Below are 19,828 nucleotides of genomic sequence, written 5' to 3' on the forward strand. Positions count from 1 at the left end.
TTATAAGGAATTCTGGTCAATGCTGGAACCCAGCTTAGTTAAAAAACAGAATTTATTGCCCGCAAATATGAATTCAGCTATTATAAGCCTGCTCCAAAAACCAGGAAAAGACCCTACACTTCCATTAAGTTACAGACCAATTTCACTAATAAATGTAGATGTAAAAATAGTCTGTAAATCACTTGCTAAAAATTAGAAAAAATCAGCCATTGTCATCTTAGATGCAGAGAAAGCTTTTGAAGTGAACTGGAAGTTTCTTTTAGCCACTGTCCATAAAGTCAACGTTGGAGATTTATTCATAGACTGGATCAAAATATTATACAGCTCAGCAAACGTCGCAGTCAGAATGGCCAGACCTCACAAAGGATACCTTAACGCTATTATTAAGATTAATATTAATATTAATTTCACAGTTAACCACAGTACAGCAGTTATCTAAGGTACATCCTTATTTATTTATTTATTTATTTTGTGGCTATTGTTTTGGTTCATTGATTTGCTTGATTTCAGCATCTGGTTGCACCCTTATCCCACTCACACACACACCACACGCACAAACTCAACCTGTCCACCAATGCAGTGACATCACATTTATTTAGGATGGACTAAACAAAACAAAAAAATGAACCAATAACCAAGATGAGCATATATTTTCCTTACGTACTCCCTTAGGAAGAACAAAACTCCATCACAATACGAAAGTCAGCCTAAAGTCAGCCTAATAGATGCTGTTTGTTGAACTGCTGGACAGGACGCCGGGAAAAAAAAAGAAAAGTTGGACTTCTTTTCAGTAGAAAGGTTTCACCACCAATCCAAGTGGCTTCTTTCAACTGAAGAAAGTCGGCTGAAGGCCACACATTCCACCATCAGTGGGGTTTCGCTGCCCACCTGTAAATGATGGGCTCATTTAGACAGGATTGGCTCAGATCATCAGATAAGGCCAACCCAACCTGACCTGATGATTTGCCAAGACTCCTCCCCTCATTTCACTCCAACGCCTCTGTGCTCTATAAAAGAGCAGCTGGTTCTCAGTGGGAACATCACACATCAGACTCTCATCTTACTCTTCCAAGACAAAACATCTGAACAAACGTAAGTCTTCAACTACTGATTTCAGTCATTTCACCACTGAGTTAGAAATATTTTTATTAGCTGCTGTTTTTGTACATAGATGTAGTACACAAGGAATCTAAATATAAGATGAGACTGGAGCCTTCTCTGGTCCAATTTTGATTGTCTTGAGGTTTGAGACTTTGACGTTTATCACAATCTTATGACAAGCTAGAGGCCTAAAATTTCTATTGGACTGTGCTGATCTGATTTAATTTTAAATGCAAGGTAATCAATGATGTAACATTTCCTACTTAAGTAACATGTAACAAGTCACTAAAATTAACATTGAGTCGATGTGTTTGTTTGCCTAAACAATGTCTGACACTGTACAGTAGTTTTCTCTGGACTCCTCCCCATTGTGACCAGTGATGACATGTATACTTAGCTGTCATTGCACCACCGCTGGTTATCTAGGGGGTGGCCAGAAAACGATGTGGGCTTTGTGGCTAATTGGAGCACTTTTTGGGGAAATCCTGGGCTGATTAGAAGAGACGACATCCATCCAACGTTGGACGGAGCCTCTCTACTCTCTAGCAACATGGCCATGTTGCTTAGCCTCCCTACTCCGTGACAACTGAGAGAGCTCAGGACGCAAAGTCGCAGTCTTACACGCCTCTCTGCATGTTCTCCACAGCCGCCACCCACTCTTAGTCTTAGTTATTGCATAGAGACTGTGTCTGCTTCCCGTCCACCTAAACTATACGAGTCACATAGAAATCATTAACAAATCAAAGAGGAGTGACTTACCAGAATTAAAAATAAACATTAAAACCATTCCTCTTACAAAACAAACTAACAGTAAGTTAATAAAGTGTGGTTTATTAAATATCAGTGCTCTCTCATCTAAATTTCTATTATTAAATGACTTGATAAGTGACCATCACATAAATCTGTTCTGTCTTACTGAAACCTGGCTGCAGCAGGATGAATATGTTCATCTAGATGAGTCACATTAACTATCATGTTCCTAGAAGTACAGGTAGAGGTGGAGGAGTAGGAACAATTTAGAACTCAGACTTATTAATTACTCCTAAACCTAAACATAGTTATAACTCATTTGAGAGCCTCACTCTGAGCCTTTCTCACCCAGACTCTAAAACCCAGAAGCCAGTTGTGTTTTGTATTGTTTACCTTCCTCCTGCTCCATATTCGGAGTTCTTAACTGAATTCTCTGAATTCCTATCTGACCTAGTTCTTAGCACAGATAAAGTCATTGTAGTGGGAGACTTTAACATTCATGTAGATATTGACAGCACCTGTCTCAGCACTGCTTTTAACTCACTGATAGACACTATCGGTTTCACTCAGCATGTAAATGAACCCACTCATCTTTTTAATCATACTGTACTCTCAATATTGTCCTGACATATGGGGTTGAAATTGATAATTTAATAGTTCTTCTCGAAAACCAGATTCAAGCAGATGATTCCATCATCTTTTGCGACATTGTCTTGTAGCTACACAGAGAACAGTCTCTTTAATCCTTATGAACAGGTTGACTGTCTTGTAGATGATGCTGCAGCTTCTCTACGTACAATGCTAGACACAGTGGCTCCTCCTCTGAAGAAGGGAGTGAATCAGAGGAGGTTAGCTCCATGGTATAAGTCAGAGATCCGCAGCCTAAAGCACAGGACCTGACAACTAGAAAGGCAGTGGTGTTCCAACAATACAATACATGTAAACTGCATTGCATGGAAGGACAGTCTAATAATATATAAAAAAGCACCTCGTGCTGCTAGAAAAACATATTCCTCCTTAATGGAGGGAAACAAAAACATCCCCAGGTTTCTTTTCAGCACTGTAGCCAGGCTGACTAAGAGTCATAGCTGAGTTGAGTCTACTATCCCCTTAAATCTCAGTAGCAATGACTTTATGAACTACTTTATTAATAAAATTATCACTATTAGAGAAAACATTCATCAGCGTCTTCCTCCAAATGACAAGAAATCACTGTCTAGGTCCAGCAACTTTAATAATTAATCACTCTGCTTTTAAGATCAGGCTTAAAACCTTCCTTTTTGATAAAGCTTATAGTTAGAGATGGTTCAGGTCACTGGCAATGATTGTTAGTCACAGAAACTATCTTTTAGTTAAGATGCAATAGACATAGACTGCTGGGGGACTTCATTTATACACTGAGCTCCTCTGTTTTCTTCTATCGCTTCTATCCAATAACCTCCCATCATTCACCCAGATGGCCACCAACATTCAGCCAGGTTCTGCTGGAGGTCTTAACTTTATCTTGTAAAGTGCCTTGACATAAACTTGTTGTGATTTGGTGCTATATAAATAAAACTGAATTGAATTTTCATCAGTTTGTGTTCACTCATGATTTTGTTAATTTTCTCTTGTGCAGGAAAACCAAACCAACCATGGGTCTTTGTCTTACAAAGCTTGAGGTGTCCCTGACTAAAGTGGATGAGCAACAGTTGATTGCTGAAAACTTCATCAAACTTTCTGCAAATCTCGGCAAATCTGGAAAAAATGAAATATTCCTCTGGTACAAATTGGAACAAGTAAGCACCAGTGCAATCTCGAGGATCCAGTTCTCCTATAATGATAACATGGCCCAGGGCCTGATTGATGCAGGTTTCAGCAAGATTGAGAAAAGCCTCAATGAAGGAGCAAGTGGAGACTCTATCTACCTGTGGTACTACGTAGGGCCCTGCAGTACCGAGTGTCCCATAATGGAGATTGATCTTACCACAGGCATCAAAAGTGAAGTTGCAAAGTGCCTAGCTGGTTGGGAGAAAATGTCCTGTAATCTGAACAGTGGAGAAAGCTACATCCACCTGTGGGGTAAAAGATTTGCTCAAATGTACGTCTCTGCCATCACTGTGACTACCACCTTTGAAGAGCATGCTGACCTTTTCAAGAAAAATTATAACCGTGTGGATAAAGCCAACAACCAAAACTCAGTCTTCATCTGGTACCAACTGACCAATGATGAGGAGGATGCCCTCAGAGATCTGAAAGTCTCCGTCAATAAAGATGAGTACCGTTCTTATCAAGCTCAAGGCTACACTGTAGTGAACAAAGATCTAAATGTGGCAAATGAAGACAACACCATTAATCTGTGGTACAAAAAAGACGGCCCAGAAAACCCCATCAAGACTGTCTTTGTGCTCACCAACAAAGCTGCTGTGGAAGCGTTTAAGGAGATTGGGGTCAATGTCATTGAGAAAAACCTCACTGGAGGAAAGGAAGGTGCCATTGAGTACTTGTATTTCACTAACTAATGAAAAAATATTAAGTCATAAATTACTTTGGTGATGGATGAAATGATTTAATCACTGTGATTTCAGTAAGATGTAATCTTAAGAGTAATGTCTACAATGGCTTATAAATCTTGGGTGAATTTCACTGTGTTGTTTTCTCTAAAATTAAAGTTCAATTAAAGTTTTACTTCAATCTGAAACACTATGCATCTTTTTTCAAACTTAATTCTAAAAGTCACTGATTCTGTTACAACCAAGAACACATCTGGGCCCAAAAGCAGACACACTGGAATTTGTTATGGTTTCAACAGGGCAAAGTAAAATTCAAAGATCATTGACAAGTCTGCTGCCACTCTCTCAGTCGACTGTGTGCTATTCTGCTGTGAAATTTGTCAAGGCAATGACTTAAACTGGTCAGAAGGTGGCACTAGAGGAGAGGCTACCTCAGCATCAACACAGCTGATAAAATCCTGCCATGCCACCCAAAACCCAGTTGAAGTCTTGTGTCTCTTTATTTTGGAACCATTTATGGACACAACTCTTTCTAACACATACGTGGGAAGGTCTCCTTTCTCCCGTGTAGTGCTACACTCAAACCCACACACGTACTCTGCGGTTGTGCATTGAGGGCCAGCCTCCGCCCAGGGCATAATGAAGGTTGTAGCCTGAGTAGTCCGCCAACCCCCCCTGCAACAGGCCCGAGCAGTCACCAGAGGGCGTCTGACTGCTAGGGCAGGCAGCGCCCCACCCGAGCAGGGGCAGCGCCCCAGGGGAGAGACACCCCTCCGGGCACAGGCAGGCACCCCCAGAGGGAGTCCCCCGGATGCAGGTCACCCAGGTCTTCACTCCCAGGTCCGCCCCCGCACACTGGCAGGGAGGCCCGCCTCCGGCTCCCCGGAGACAAGCACACGCCAACCCTCAAAATGGCCCTACTCCGGCACAGGACCGCCAGTCTCTGCAGCCACCACACCCCTGCTTCTTCTTCTTTTACTTCTTATAATCAAGAAAATGCTGATAAAGAAGGGAAGGGGTTTTTGTTGTATTTTCGTTATCAAGGAGCAGTCAACATTTACATGTTGGGTTTTTTTTAACAGGTCTTGTGTCCTCAGTCCTTCAGTGGATACTTTGTACATGGTGTAGCAAGATGTGCCTTACGTCTTAGAGGTACAGTACTGTGATTGTGATCCGTGACGACATGGGAGTAAACTTTGAGATGGTTCATCACACTGACGTTGTCCTGTAGATTTCTTAAAAACAAAGATTTCCACGACACACCACGGGGGAGTTGCGCCTTTATCAGCTCAAAGACGGCGACACTTTCTGACATGACGATGCCTGTCACGGCGAATGATTGGAATGTTTTACGTGGCATAATAGCCGGATATATGAGAGAGCTCTTGTCAAAGAATGGACAAGGATGAATCTGACAAGAAAGATGAGCCCATTGAGAAGCAGCACAGCATCTTGGGTGACGTTATGGATGTATTTGACATGGAGGACCCCGAGCCAAAAGTTTGTTTCGGAAACCAGTGGCTCCGCCAGCGTTCCTATAGATGAAGCGGTTCGTTTTCGCTGATTTCAGTTGACTGTCAGTGCCCTTTCCGGCACTGATCACACACTTATCACACCCTCATGAGCCGATTGTCGGCAGCCCCCCTCCTTGGTCTGTCTGAGGAAAGTGTTAAAAATGTTATTGAGGCCACCCCCATTTTAGCATCAAAGACGCAATTCCAGGGTAAAACCAAAAGGTGGAGCTTTAGTATCTCACCTATAGAGTTACGGTCAAACACCAAGTATAGGCACAGTTCTGAGAACAGGACATAGATCTGATAATGTCAGTTCTACACCGTTTGCTATGGCAGACAGACAAACAGACAGACAATAGTCTGTCTATACAGTCAACTAAAAAGTGGAGAAAACTTGAAAAGTTGACTTCATGTCAAAGTTGAATGTTGAACTTACTTTTTTTAAATCATAGATAAGCATCGGCAGCTCACGCTGCCACAGCTGCCAAACTACCTTTTGGAGGTTTATCAGTTACTGTCTGTATTAGGTTGAATTGGACTTTACAAATGTACCTAATGAAATTCTTAAATTCTCATTCTATATATTCGGTCTGCCTGCTTCAGGAGCTGTTTTAAATTAAAAAAAAAAGAGCATTTGAATCTTCTAATCAAGTTTAAATGAACATAACAATAGAGAGCCTCTTTTCAGACAGAACGACGAATCCACAGCACTAGACTCGTTTCACACCACCCCCTTCTCCCCAAAGCATCAGAGTCCTGCAGTGCTGTTAGCCGATGTGATTGTTACGGGTCCCAGGAATGGTACCACAGCAACAATGGTTAAAGACACAATCTGGAAAACACAGGTAAGTTGTAGCAGCAATCAAGACACGCAGCGCTCAGTTCATCCTAAAGACTGCATCTTTATCAAATAATTAGAACAGTTACATTTTCAACAGTATATAATAATAATATTTGTGTCTTTTTCAATCTTCATAACTGACATTCGTGGTCACACTGTCTGTAACCTTCAACTCTGGACATTTCCCATACATCACATTCACATTTCCTTATATAACACTATTGTATTGTAAGAAATATTCTTCTTCAGTTAAACAAAAGTGCACACCATCACTAGTACTTAATGGTTAAGGACATACCATCATCACATAGTATAATTCACAGTGTTACTCGACTGTACTTAAGCATACTGCTTACACATGCTTGACTTTACTGGACTAAAGCACTTATTTTTGGACACACATGTATCAATGATGGAAATGTAAAATCTCTCAACAGTCACACAAACTAAACTCTTAATTGTAATAAACTATACCGTTATATACTTACATACATTCTCAAAAAGTGGAGCAGAGTAAGTTTAAACACTGTTTCCATGTCAGTAAGTGAACAGGAGCTGAATCATTACGCATTGCAAGATTAGCCTTCCTGCAAGACAACGCTCAGGTACGCAATACCCTGCAGTGCCACACCTGTCGGCAATTACCGTCGTCGAATTCGCGCCGACTTTCCAAACTCTAAAACTTGGCACAACTGCCCAAAAGTAACCTTAAACAAACGCAATTACACTTGACTCACAAAATAAACGCTTGAGAGGTAGTTTCTGGTTGTTTTCAATCGAATACTAACCTGGAAAACACAGGTAAGTTGTTGCAGCAATCAAGACACTGCTCAGTTCATCCTCAAGACTGCATCTGAGGGTGGGCGGAGCAGTCAACCGAGGTGCAACTGCTCCGGTTTACAAAGGTTCCTACGTGAAGTGCTGCTCATGCTTATTGTTCTAATAGACAATAAATATAAAAACCCTGTGTGACCAAATCATCACTACTTTTTTTTAAATGAACAAGTCATTTGGCTTGCATAAATTAAATTACCACAAAAGTGGACACACTATTTTGGGTGTACAAGTGTGTACAAGTGTGAACTACTTAAACAGAAGATTCTTCAGAGATCCATCACTTCAAAGAGCCTAGTGGTTAAAGCACACAACTTCCCACTCACAGTTTTTTAAAACAAACCGTTTTTGTTAGTTGGTGGTTTAATATAGGAAACTTTTAGATCCTGAAGCCATAAACTTAACGCTTTCTTTTTAGCAAGTTTAATTTACAGATTTTGTAAACATCCTGTTCATTTGACCATTTTCTAAACCAGGTTGTCTGAAAGTTGTGTACATTTTTTTAGAGCAGAAATGTTTCTCAAGGAGCTTCTACATTATACAGTATGTCCTTCATGGGGGACGTGGTCTTCACACCTTCTCACAGTCCTTTGTTTAACTAATGAGCCAGTTCTTTAATGCGTATAATGCCTAACTTTACTCAGACTGAAGGTTCCTGCACTTTTGTTAATGTTTCTACTTTCAGCGCCCCAAGGGAGAGACACCCCTCCGGGCTCAGGCAGACACAGCCAGAAGGACACAGGTCACCCAGGTCTCCACCCCCAGGTCCGCTCCCGCACACTGGCAGAGAGGCCCGCCTCCGCTCCCCGGAGACAGGCACACGCCAACCCTCAAAATGGCCCTAGTCCAGCACCGGACTGCCGGTCTCAGTAGCCACCACACCACAGAGGACCCATGCGGCCAGCCCAGAATCCACCAGCCTACTGTATATCTCCTAGAAGACAAAGTGCAGGGGCCGCTGAGATTGGACAGCTTAATCGGGTTGACAGGTGTTCACATACTCTCTGCCAAAATTGCTGCACAGGTGAACATGACCAGAATGCATGTAGGAATCTATCTGGTGTGTTACCTGTACAATGAGGGCAAATATTTGAGGTTGTGAGACCCATTTGGGACATCCTTTGTGTTCTATGAAATATTTTATATGGTATTAGTTGTAAATTTGTATTTTTGGTCATTCTGAATAAATTATAACTTATAATATTCCAGAACGTGCAATTAGTGGGGATGTTGAGATCAGCCTCCCATTTAGAAATTGGAAGGCTCACTGTCTGATCTACATTAGGAATTAAGATATAGATTTTGGATACTGTACTTTTCCCTGATATATCATGTCATAGGCTTTCTTGTAGTCGATCCAGGCTGTGCACAGGTTGGTGTGTCATACTCTGCAGTCTTGAGCGACTGTTCTGTCAACGAGGAGTGGGTGTTTGGCTCCTCTGGTATCCTTACCAATACCCTTCTGTGCTTCGCTCATCTATTGACCCATGTGCCCACTTATCTTAGCTGCGATGATGCCTGACATGAGCTTCCATTTTGTGGAGAGACAGGTTATTGGCCGGTAGTTGGATGGGACTGTACCCTTTGAGGGATCCTTCATTATCAGGATCGTTCGCCCTTCAATCAGCCATTCAAGGTGAGTCCCATCCCTTAGCAGCTGGTTCATTTGAGCTGCCAGGCGCTCATGGATTGCAGTGAGCTTCTTTAGCCAATAGGCTGTGCAGTTTTATTCATACCTGAGACTCTTTGTTGGATGTCTGCCACGGTGATAGTCACTGGATTCTGTTCAGGGAGGTTGCTGTGGTCTTCTCTCAGATCCATCACCCACTGTACATCACTGTTGTGTGATGCCTCCCTCTCCTATATACCTTATATGGGAGAGGGTGGCATCACTGTTCCTGTACTGTTCAGTTTCCAGCCTTGGTGGGTCTGCTCTGCTGTTATTACCCTGCCATTGAGAGTACACCTTTGCATACATATACATATATAAGTATGTGTCGCACCCTGCAGTCTTGGGTGACTTGTGTATGTACATATATACATACATACATCACCAGTCGCCCAAGACTGCAGGGTGCGACACACCAACCTGTGTGTAACGCCATAACCAAGTGGCTGGCATAGTATACAGGAACATCTGCACGGAGTATGGACTGGAAACCCCAAGGTCAAAGTGGGAAACACCTCCCAAGGTGGTAGAAAACGAGCGAGCCAAGATCCTGTGGGACTTCCAGATACAGACAGACAGAATGGTTCAATGATAACCACTCCAGTCCTAGTTCCTGATGGGCTGAAGATGGACATTCCTGCCTTTGTTCCTGATGGTCAGGAAGCGACCACTCCAGCCCTTGTTCCATGTGAACCAGTAAAGCGAATCCCTCAGTTCTGTCACGAAAATGTTACCCTGCGCACAATAAAGTGCGCAGCCGGACCCCTAGGGAGGACCGTCCTCACGTCAGTGTTCTTTTAGTCAGAAATAGCACGGGCAAAATGCTCACCGTGCGAACAGAGAAAACAGGAAACTTAAAGGGCGTACTAAGTACGGAAAACTGGCGTGGCCAAAACAAACAAAATCTAAGTCACCGTGAAACAAAATACAGCAGTGGTATCTATGATCACAAGGCAATAACTTGGTCAAACCTGGACTGCTTTAAACAGCAAACAATAAACGGACAAGGATGCGGCGAAAACGGAAGAGCTAAATAGACCGACTAATGAAACACCGGTGAAAACAATCAATTAGCCAAGGAACAGGAACGAAACAACCGGATGCAAAACAAAATCCACCATAATAAAAGCCCAAAACCAGAAAGCCCAGCTGCCGACATAACAGTACCCCCTCCTCAACGGCCGACAGGGCTGATCGGGTTGGGCAGCGTGAAACTCCCGCAGGAGAGCGGGATCCAGGATCCTGGTTCAAACGCTCTGCCTGCCCATTGGAATGGGGATGGTAGCCTGATGATAAGCTGACAGACACACCTAGCAGCCAACAAAACTCGCTCCAGAAGTTGGCGGTGAACTGAGGCCCCCGGTCTGAGACCACATCTTGCGGGATGCCGTGGAGCCTGAAAACATGGTGAATCATCACTTGAGCAGTCTCAGAGGACAATGGCAACTTGGGGAATGCAACAAAGTGCCCCATCTTTGAAAATCGATCCACAACCGTGAGGACCACAGTGTTCCCGTTGGAAGGAGGCAGCCCAGTGACAAAGTCCATGGATAAATGAGACCATGGGCGTTTGGGAACGGGCAGGGGAAGTAGGCGCCCTGCTGGAGCCTGGTGGCCAGCCATCGACCTGAAGCATGCGGGACAGGCGGCAACATACTCTCGCACATCCTTCCGCACTGTAGGCCACCAGAAACGTTGGAGCACCGCTCGTACGGCGCGTGCTGCCTCCCGGATGCACAGCGAGGCGAGAGTCGTGACAGACTTGCAAGACCTGTGACCTGAGTTCTGCAGGGACAAAGAGACAGCGATCAGGGCAACCTGAAGGGGCTGGATTACCTTGATTCACGCCGATGACACTCTTCTCCAAACCGGTGCGTGCAGCGCCCAACCTAACTGAGCCTGGGAGAATGAACTTTGACCTATCCAGAGGGTCAGATGGGGAATGAAGACGAGACAGAGCATCTGCCTTATTATTCAGAGTAAGTTCGTATGGTCTGTTAGAACAGTGAAGGGGTGAGTCGAACCCTCTAGCCAGTGTCTCCATTCCTCCAGGGCCAACTTGACTGCCAGCAGCTCCCGGTTGCCCACAACGTAGTTTCTTTCAGTGGGAGAAAGTTTCTTTGAAAAAAAAGCGCATGGGTGAATTTTCGAATCCAAAGGCGAACGCTGGGATAGTACTGCTCCCACCCCACAGTCCGAGGCATCAACCTCGACGACAAATGGTAGATTTTGGGTCGGGGAGTGCGAGAAGCAGCAGTTGTAAACAAAGTCTTTTCTCTGGCGCTTACAGATCCTTGATTGAGGCTTTGCTGAATTAGGTTAGAAAAATACTGAAGGTTGGAAAAATACTGCATTTAATCTGCACCTCCCAGAATGCAATACATATTATGAGCTGAATCCTTGTCTTGTCTTCAGTCAGAGGAAGTTGCCTTTGCTGTAAACTGCTCACTCCTTGCAAGTAAAATCCTGAAGAAGGTCTCAACTGATTGTGTCTGCTTTATTTAAGAATTACAAAAGGAACTAACAATTTCCCTAACAACTATATTTCCCCAGTAGGTGGGAGAGCCAGCATCCTAATTGAGGGATAAAATTGAGCTGCAGGGTTTCCCTATTGGATATGCAAGGACACCGAGGGAAGTCGCATGGTTGGAGTCGCCCTTTGGCTGTTGCCGAGTAGTGAAAGTTTGTTTAATTGTTTTAAAACTACAATGTCATACTGTAATACAGTCAACTTTGATGATTATTAACTTGACTTTGGTGCAAAGTTCCAGGCTCAGACCACTTTCTCCTTGTTCTACTAGAAGTGTACTATCAGCACACAAAGATCTGTGTATTTTTACTGTATAGTTTGGGTTTTAGCAGTGCTTGAAAGTACTATTTTATACTGTAATAAAGTCTTTACCTTGACGCACACCATGGACGCCATTCCTTTGCGCTCAACAGTCATGGCGGAGCTCCATCCGTTGAGTTTGTCCCATTTAAGCTCCATCCTTTCAACTGCCTCTGACACAGCGTCAAAAACATTTCCACCTGTCGTTGTGCGTTTTAGGCTCATCATATCAAGCAGCTCCTCCGTACAGCAAAAATTATCATCGACTCCCCGCCAAAAACTTAAAAGCCATGCGTTGTCTGTGGCGTCTGTGCTCTCATCGCACGCTATCGAGTAAAAATCAAAAGCACAAGCTTTCTCTCAGCTGGAGTTTCAGGTTAGCTGACAAGGCCTCGATTCTCCGCACCACTGTATTTCTGGACAAGGTCACGTTGTTGAAATCTGTGGCTTTGATGAGGCACTGCTTTATGAAACCACCATCTGAGGTGAACGGTTTGCCATGCTGGGCAATAAGTTGTGCGACTTCCTAGCTTGCTGCTGTTTTCCTGTATTTTGTTAGCACGAATAAAAAGCTTGCAGGCTAGCTGCCGTTTGCTTGAATTTCTGTGCTCGTTCGGCACCTGTGTACAGTGCGAAGCTCTGATGCTTGGTCTCATAGTCTCGACGGACATTATACTCTTTCATTACGACATCGTAATTGCAAATCAAACAGACACACTTTCCGTTGATTTCTTTGAAGAAATATTCAGTGTTTGAAATCTTCTACACTCACTTGCTATCTTGCGTTTCTTCGGTGCTGCCATTTCTGGAGACCCGGGGTAAATATTTTTCTTTGCTTAATTTTGTTTGGGGGAGAAGCACCTCTTCTGTGACTGGCTCCATCTAGTGTTGAAACTGAGAAGTGCAACAGAGTTGAGCTCAAGCGCCACGTGCGGGCAATATTCAATTATATTTTCAGAATTTGCTGCGGGCCGTAGTTTGGACACCCCTGGTCTAAACCAAACTAGGACCTCCTGGACAGCGTCATCAAGGAGCAGACATGGTGGTGATATTCCTGATTTCCTTTTGTTGCACTGTTCATTTTCAAATGTCCTAGTAAAACATTTCTGCCTTGATAGGGTCCAGTAAGATTTCTTGATATGACCTTTATGTATATTTATGCCGATATCAGCATGTTATTAAGCATTTCAGGTGTTATATCCTTAGTAGTTTTACCATTTTACCAATTTATTCACAATATCACAGTGGAACTTCAACATAAAGCAATACAAAGTAGACGATATATGTAACATCAAATATATTTATTGAAGTTATGGTAAGTCAAGGTACGGTTTAAAATCCTACACAATTAACCCAACACACCTGCATCCGCCAGAGACCGCTTACAGACATGTATCGTCTTGACTGTCTTCTACTCAGGAAGGACAACAATGAGAGGAAGCAGTGATAAGTCACTTCCTCTACTGTATGTGGTTGAGATCCAGAGGCTCTTCTTGATCTGCACTGGAGGCTGGAGGCAGCGCAGGATGCTAGAAGAAGCATCAGATGTATTGTTAACATATGTCTCTGCATTGTTGGGTCTGGGCTGCAGGATCTTTGTTGTCGCTGGTGAAGTAAAAGCATTAGACTATAAAGTGAGTGAATAGATGTGTCACGGTGGTGGACCCACATGCACAGCTTACAGGCGTACAGGTAAGTTGAAGGAGTTTAATACAGATGTCGTCAGGATACAGGAAATGGTCAAAAGCACGATAGCAGAATGGCAGTGGTACAGAGGAGGCAGGCAAGAGTGTGGTCAAAAACACAGGCAGCAGGTCGGTATCAGGTGGAGCAGGCTAAAAACTAAGGTTCAGGCTAGGAATTATCAAAAAGGACTAAACGGCGGGTAAGTAAAGCGAGAGCGCTGGAACGTGGTAGTAAGACTTGACCATCTGGAAAAGAACTGGTGTAAGGCTGGTGACTGAATACAGAAAGACTGTGTAGTAGAATGACAACAGCTGAACTGATCACATGGATGGGATGCTGCTGCTCCAATTGAGATGTCTCTGCAGCTCCGTTTGGGTCTCTGTTGAGAAGTTTTAATCCGGCAGATGTCTTGTCTCTCTAAAATCCAGGTGATTGTGGTCCAACAAGTTTGAATACAGTCTCTTAGTATTCTTAGCCTTAGCCACCTCACAGGAACTGTGTTCTATGTATAATGTGTTCTATGAAGGATTTTTATTAGTGTTCAATTAGTTGTAAATTTGTATTTTCTGTCAGTTGGAATTAATTAGAATACATATTTTTCGGAACATGTGATTAGTGATGTTGAAATCAGCTTCCCATTTAGAGATCAGAAAGCTCACTGTGTCATCAACATTAGAAATTAAAATATAGATTTTTGATACTGTCATTTTCACTGAGATGTCAATAAATGTATCTAATAATTTGTTGAATCACACCTTGCCTTAGCTCATGTCCCTCTCTCCCTTGCCATAGTTCTTGTAGTTCATAGTTCAAACTACATCAACCAAGGACCAGGCCCACCACAGTCAATTTATAATATTAAAATACACTATTAATAATAATAGTAAGCAAAATGGAAGAAATTAAATAATATTCAGCATCAGTGCTTGATTCCAAATAGATCAGCTTACAGTAAATATACACATTTTTAATATATGCTTTATATAAAAAAATATAACTGGCGAGATACAATACAAAAAGCCTAAAATAGGCTGGATCTGGTAAAATACAGTCAAAATGACAAATATGCTGATAAAAGAAGATGAAATTACAGAACATATTTTATACGGTTTTATAATGGCAGGACAAAATTAATTAAAATTAACATGTTTTTTTGGCTTATTAGGGTCTTCAGAGGGAGTATCTGGCACTACATAAAAGATACCACTGCAATCAAAACGATTTTGTTTTTACTCTTTGATATATCCAAGACTCTAACCAAAACTTGAGATCAAAACCCCCATCCATCCATCTTGATTATTTTTTCAAAAGGTTTTAAAAATGTACTGTATCTTTATTCGAAAACAACTTTCAATTTAGTATTTAAGAATCAGCCTAAACACACACACACACACACACACACACACACACACACACACACACACACACACACACACACACACACACACACACACTAGTTTTACCGTGAGACATACAGTAAGGTAATGTGGTGATGTGAATATCACAGCAACTCTGTGACATTTACTGTATGTAAAACAGGCTATACGGTACATGAAGACAAAAATACTCATTGTCTTTAATACTCAACTAATTGTTATTTTTGTTTCAGCTCAAGTGTCTCGGAAAGAAACGGATCTAAGACACACAAGCTTTCGAACAGGATTTTACAGGCTGCGTTTCCTTTTCCTAAGACCATGTCAATTAGTGCTCCTGCTTTTTTCTTTTTGGGCATTTCTTCCAACGACACCATTTCTTGGTTGTTTATGACTTTTATTTCCAGCAGACGATCCAGCAAGCGCTGAACAGTAGAATCGCTGACTCTGTTAATAAACTCTCTCCTAACAGAGAACAGTTTCTTCTCTTCCTCCCCTTGGAGAATCACTGGCCCTGGTGGAGTTTGTCCACTTGGGCCAGAACCTGGAAGTCAGACAAAAGTACCTGAATAGTACTTGATTTAGAAATGTTTGTTTTGGACCAAAACTGTAAAGCCTTATTAAACCCTGTCAACTACAGCATCATGCTGGAAACAAAACTTTTATGTGGAGAAAGTAACGAGCAATTCATTTACCTGTGCATTATCTAAACCATTTGTCCTCATATGAGTCACAGGGGCTGTAGTTTACTGCAGCTGCTATTGGTCCAAATATCTACGTTACCTACTTGTGAAGCCACTAGAGTGAGCAGTGGTGCACTGAGCTGGCACTGTAAAGTCATGGTCCTAACTAAATAAACAGTACAGTAAGTTTCTCAGACCAAGCTTTCTGTCTAAGTTTTGGTATCGGCAACATTTGGGCTCATGAAAGATTCTGCAGGAAGCACCGCGATCCCACACTGAAATCCAAGCTCTATCTGACAACTGCATTGAAACATTGGATGACATCGCTAAGAGCCTGATGGCTAAAAAGCGTAATTTCTGTGTGTAGTTTTCTGTTTTGTGTGTGTGTGTGTTTTGGTAGAGCCCCAGTTTATATGCTATTGTATGCGACCCTTATTTGACTCCACACTTGCCTCGTCCTCCTGCTGCCTCACTAGACACATACTTCTTATTACTAAAGTAAGTCAACTCAAACTCTCACCTCCACGTTCATGGACTGAGTCTGGTTCTGTGGCTGAGGACGAGACTGATAGGCCTGAGCGTGATGCAGAGCTTAAACCTGAACAAGGAACAAATGAAAAAAAAACATTAAAATAAACTGGCCCACAAATTGTGTTTTGCCATAGCTGCTCTGAATTTCAGCACTTGTGGCTCTAGTGACAACGGTGAATCTCATTTACCAGTAAGTTCTGCATGGTAGCTCCACACAGGTGTCTTCTTCTGGCCTAAGATGGTAACAGCTGCCTCCTCGGTACTTACGCTGAGTCGAATCTCAAAGGCTGGGTGATAATTTGGTCCATAATTGTTCTTGAACTGTGAAGCCTGTAAACAAAAAAATGTTCACAGCACAATGTTGTGGCAACTTTATCCCTTATTTATTGTAATGTTTAGAGTGAAAACAGGTGATTATTAGGTGAGTTGGTAAAAAAACAAAAAAAAAAACACTGCTTCCTGACCAGTAGAGAACAGAGGAGCCCTGATGCTTTCTTATGGCACTGGTGATATTTCACACACTAGCTTCTCCAGCCCTCACACTTCCTACCTAGAACAGATAGGAGGTGTTCAGCTGATCACACAGACCATCTTTAACATACTTACTGCAGGTTGGACTCTGGAGGCCTCAGGACAGTGCAGACTGTAGGTATGACCTTTACTGAGGAGACAGGAAGAAGTTGTAACAATGTGTTCAGCATCCTCATGCTGCTTTTTTTATGAAAAACACAAGCACATATCAAAGCTACTGTGTTTTATTGCTGTTAGATTTTAATGCTGCTTTTGAGATTCCAATTAAAATTTTATTCATAAAGCACCTTAAAATAACTGAGTTGATGAAAATGCTCTACACAAAGATAAGAACAAATAAAACATAAAAGGATAAAATAATCAGCATGATGAAGTGTACAGCAAAAGAAGGTCAGTCAGATACTGTGGGACAAGACAATGATTGTAGGAGCCATATGCTGTCATTGGTTTGTTTAGGTCACGTGTTTGTGACTCATACCATTACAGGCACCCGCTCACCTGCTCCTGCAGGTTGAATAAGGGGGAGAGCGCAGAGCTGGGTAGCTGCAGTTTCTGTTGACCGCTAACGCTAATACAGTTACCACGTTAATCTATCATCTGATTTTTACAATGAATTAATCTAAGGAACATCATTAAGTAACTATGTGTTTCTTCATACTAGTCACAGCTCTTCTTACAACAGCAGACACAGCACCTGCAGCTGAAGCGATTTAGGAAACAAGGAGAAATGACTAGTTTCAAGGATTAAAATTCAGCAATAACACAAACAGGGAGACAGGAGGAGAGTGGAGAAGCTGGTCAGGAAGTCCAGCTCAGTCTTGGGGATGCCCCTGGAAACAATGCAGGAGGTGGGAGAAAGGAGGATGGTAGCCAAGCTGTCATCTATGCTGGAGAACCACTCCCACCCCTTGTACAGTACGGTACAATGATGTCTCTGAGCAGTTCCTCTAGTGACAGACTGTTACACCCTAAGAGTCTGAAACACTGGAAGTCTTTTCCCTCTTCTGCTGTGAGACAATCTGAGCTACACACCCACTCGACTCTAAAATCACTGCAGTTTCCATGGTGTGTGAGCCTTCTACATGGGTGAAAGTGAAGCTCTTACCCAACAGTACAAAGGTACTGTAGGCAAGTATATCTGAGAGAGATCCGTGGCAAAAGATCTTTGTCCAACTTGTTCAGACTGAGCCACACTGTCAAAAGCTAGTCTGAGATTTAGGAGTGTTTGGTGATCTTACATCAATGAAGAGTTTATCCATCTGTGGCTTATTTATCTGAGAGTTATCTGTGAAAATCAACACGACCACCATAAACACAATCAGAAACTGCAGGCCACAGACACTTTAAACATTAAACAAGTGTTAATGACATAACGAGATAATGATTCAGTATTGTTTCAGTTTAGATGATTCTGTTAGGATACAAAGACATTCTGTGTTCATTTAGGATTATGAACTCATGCTTTTACCTCATTCAAAGGGACGTTTTCTGGCAGCAGGAACACATAGACTATTTGATTTTTCTTGCGATGAAACAGCAGAACCTGGCCTTGAATACTGTGGTTGTTTAACAAGCCTTTAAATAGATCCCACACCAAGCCAAAAGGCAGAGAAGTGATGGACATCCACAACCACATGAGTGTTTGTTATAAGCAGCGGCTCAAGGATACTCATTCCATCATCAGTAAAGTGAACAACAGACAGGCCCCCAGTGATGAGCTCTGTTAAAACACAGAGACCAATGTTTAGTTATCTGAACTAACGATAATGTCCTATCACATGTGTGAATGTTACTGTACCAGGTTGTGTTTCACAGTGAGGGAGGTGCAGCTGAGACACAGCATCCTCAGAGCACTGGATGCTATAAAGTGGACCTGCAGGTGTCTTTCCAGCTGACTGCAGGAGGCTCTCGTCCCACTGAATGATCCTGTATGACAGCTGCCCCTGCTGAGTCATGTTAAACACCAGCCGGGTGACAGCACACTGGTACGTCCCTGGACCCTGGACGCTGAACCTGTACAGCAGAACACAGTTTATTAACACATGAGGCAAAGTCAAGTGCTGCACATGAGGTTTCACTTTCTCACCTGTATGAAGTTTCTTCAGAGTCAATCATCAAAATTTGTGGATTTCTGGATTTTGGAAAGGCAAAAAAGTGATTTTAGAGCTGCCCCTCTGTCTCACAAGATCATAATTTACAGTGTCACTGCTTTACTGACCTTCACCACGTCTGTGGTCTCTGATAAAGGAGGCTCTGTGTTTGTTTCACTTAAGAGCTGATGGATTGGCAATGACCAAAATAGTGAGAACTGGATTGTAGATTATTGTAGATGCACTACAATATTGGTAGTTTCATATGGTGATGTCTTATGATTCTAGCGTCTGTAGTCATAAGTGTCCTATAATTTAGCTTTAAAAAAACACATGATCTCTAGTCCTGTGGTGCATTGTGATAATTTGCCTTAAACCACCTGTCCTGTCACCTGTGATTGAGTTAACTATAAGTCTGTAAGCTCAATAATGTTATTACAACCATCAAACAATACAACAAAAAGGGGAATATTGGCTCCTACAGTAGGACCAATAGTACGTTATAATGACCCCAACACACTGTAAGAGATGAACAATAAAGAAAGATATTTGTTGGAAAAATACTGCATTTAATCATTGAAACATATTTTGCTGAAGCCTTGTTAGCTGTGCTATAGCCTTGAAGTTTTCTCCATTCTGCTCTGCAAGAAATAGGGAGTACCAGTGTGTAGCATCCTTATCTGATGTGCCCAATGCTTGCTTTGTGCAGAGAATATTTCCTACGTACTGTGTGACTATGCACCTCCCAGAATGCAATACATATTATGAGCTGAATCCTTGTCTTGTCTTCAGTGAGAGGAAGTTGCCTTTGCTGTAAACTGCTCACTCCTTGCAAGTAAAATCCTGAAGAAGGTCTCAACTGATTGTGTCTGTTTTAAGATTTACAAAGGGAACTAACAATTT

The 19,828-nt window shown here is 42.4% G+C and overlaps 3 protein-coding genes across 3 annotated transcripts; 1 reads left to right on the top strand and 2 right to left on the bottom strand.

Moving 5' to 3' along the window:
- Positions 1–1,047: 1,047 nt before the first annotated feature.
- Positions 1,048–4,489, top strand: LOC129604917 (uncharacterized). The gene is made up of 2 exons (XM_055513360.1): positions 1,048–1,092; positions 3,470–4,489. The coding sequence occupies exon 2, from the start codon at positions 3,486–3,488 to the stop codon at positions 4,350–4,352; it is 867 nt and encodes a 288-aa protein (XP_055369335.1). The 5' UTR covers positions 1,048–1,092; positions 3,470–3,485; the 3' UTR covers positions 4,353–4,489.
- A 10,822-nt stretch (positions 4,490–15,311) lies between these two features.
- LOC129604967 (uncharacterized) lies at positions 15,312–18,094 on the bottom strand. Its single transcript, XM_055513673.1, has 5 exons — positions 18,074–18,094; positions 16,911–17,015; positions 16,493–16,634; positions 16,294–16,371; positions 15,312–15,634 (listed from the first exon to the last, which is right to left on the bottom strand). The coding sequence occupies exons 1-5, from the start codon at positions 18,092–18,094 to the stop codon at positions 15,312–15,314; spliced, it is 669 nt and encodes a 222-aa protein (XP_055369648.1).
- Positions 18,095–18,366: 272 nt separating this feature from the next.
- Positions 18,367–18,952, bottom strand: LOC121202636 (NACHT, LRR and PYD domains-containing protein 1a-like). The gene is made up of 3 exons (XM_041073120.2): positions 18,922–18,952; positions 18,634–18,848; positions 18,367–18,555 (listed from the first exon to the last, which is right to left on the bottom strand). The coding sequence occupies exons 1-3, from the start codon at positions 18,948–18,950 to the stop codon at positions 18,413–18,415; spliced, it is 387 nt and encodes a 128-aa protein (XP_040929054.1). The 5' UTR covers positions 18,951–18,952; the 3' UTR covers positions 18,367–18,412.
- Positions 18,953–19,828: the final 876 nt, after the last annotated feature.

This window comes from Betta splendens, chromosome 12 (assembly GCF_900634795.4).
Source record: "Betta splendens chromosome 12, fBetSpl5.4, whole genome shotgun sequence".
In the NCBI taxonomy this organism is placed as follows: Eukaryota; Metazoa; Chordata; class Actinopteri; order Anabantiformes; family Osphronemidae; genus Betta; species Betta splendens.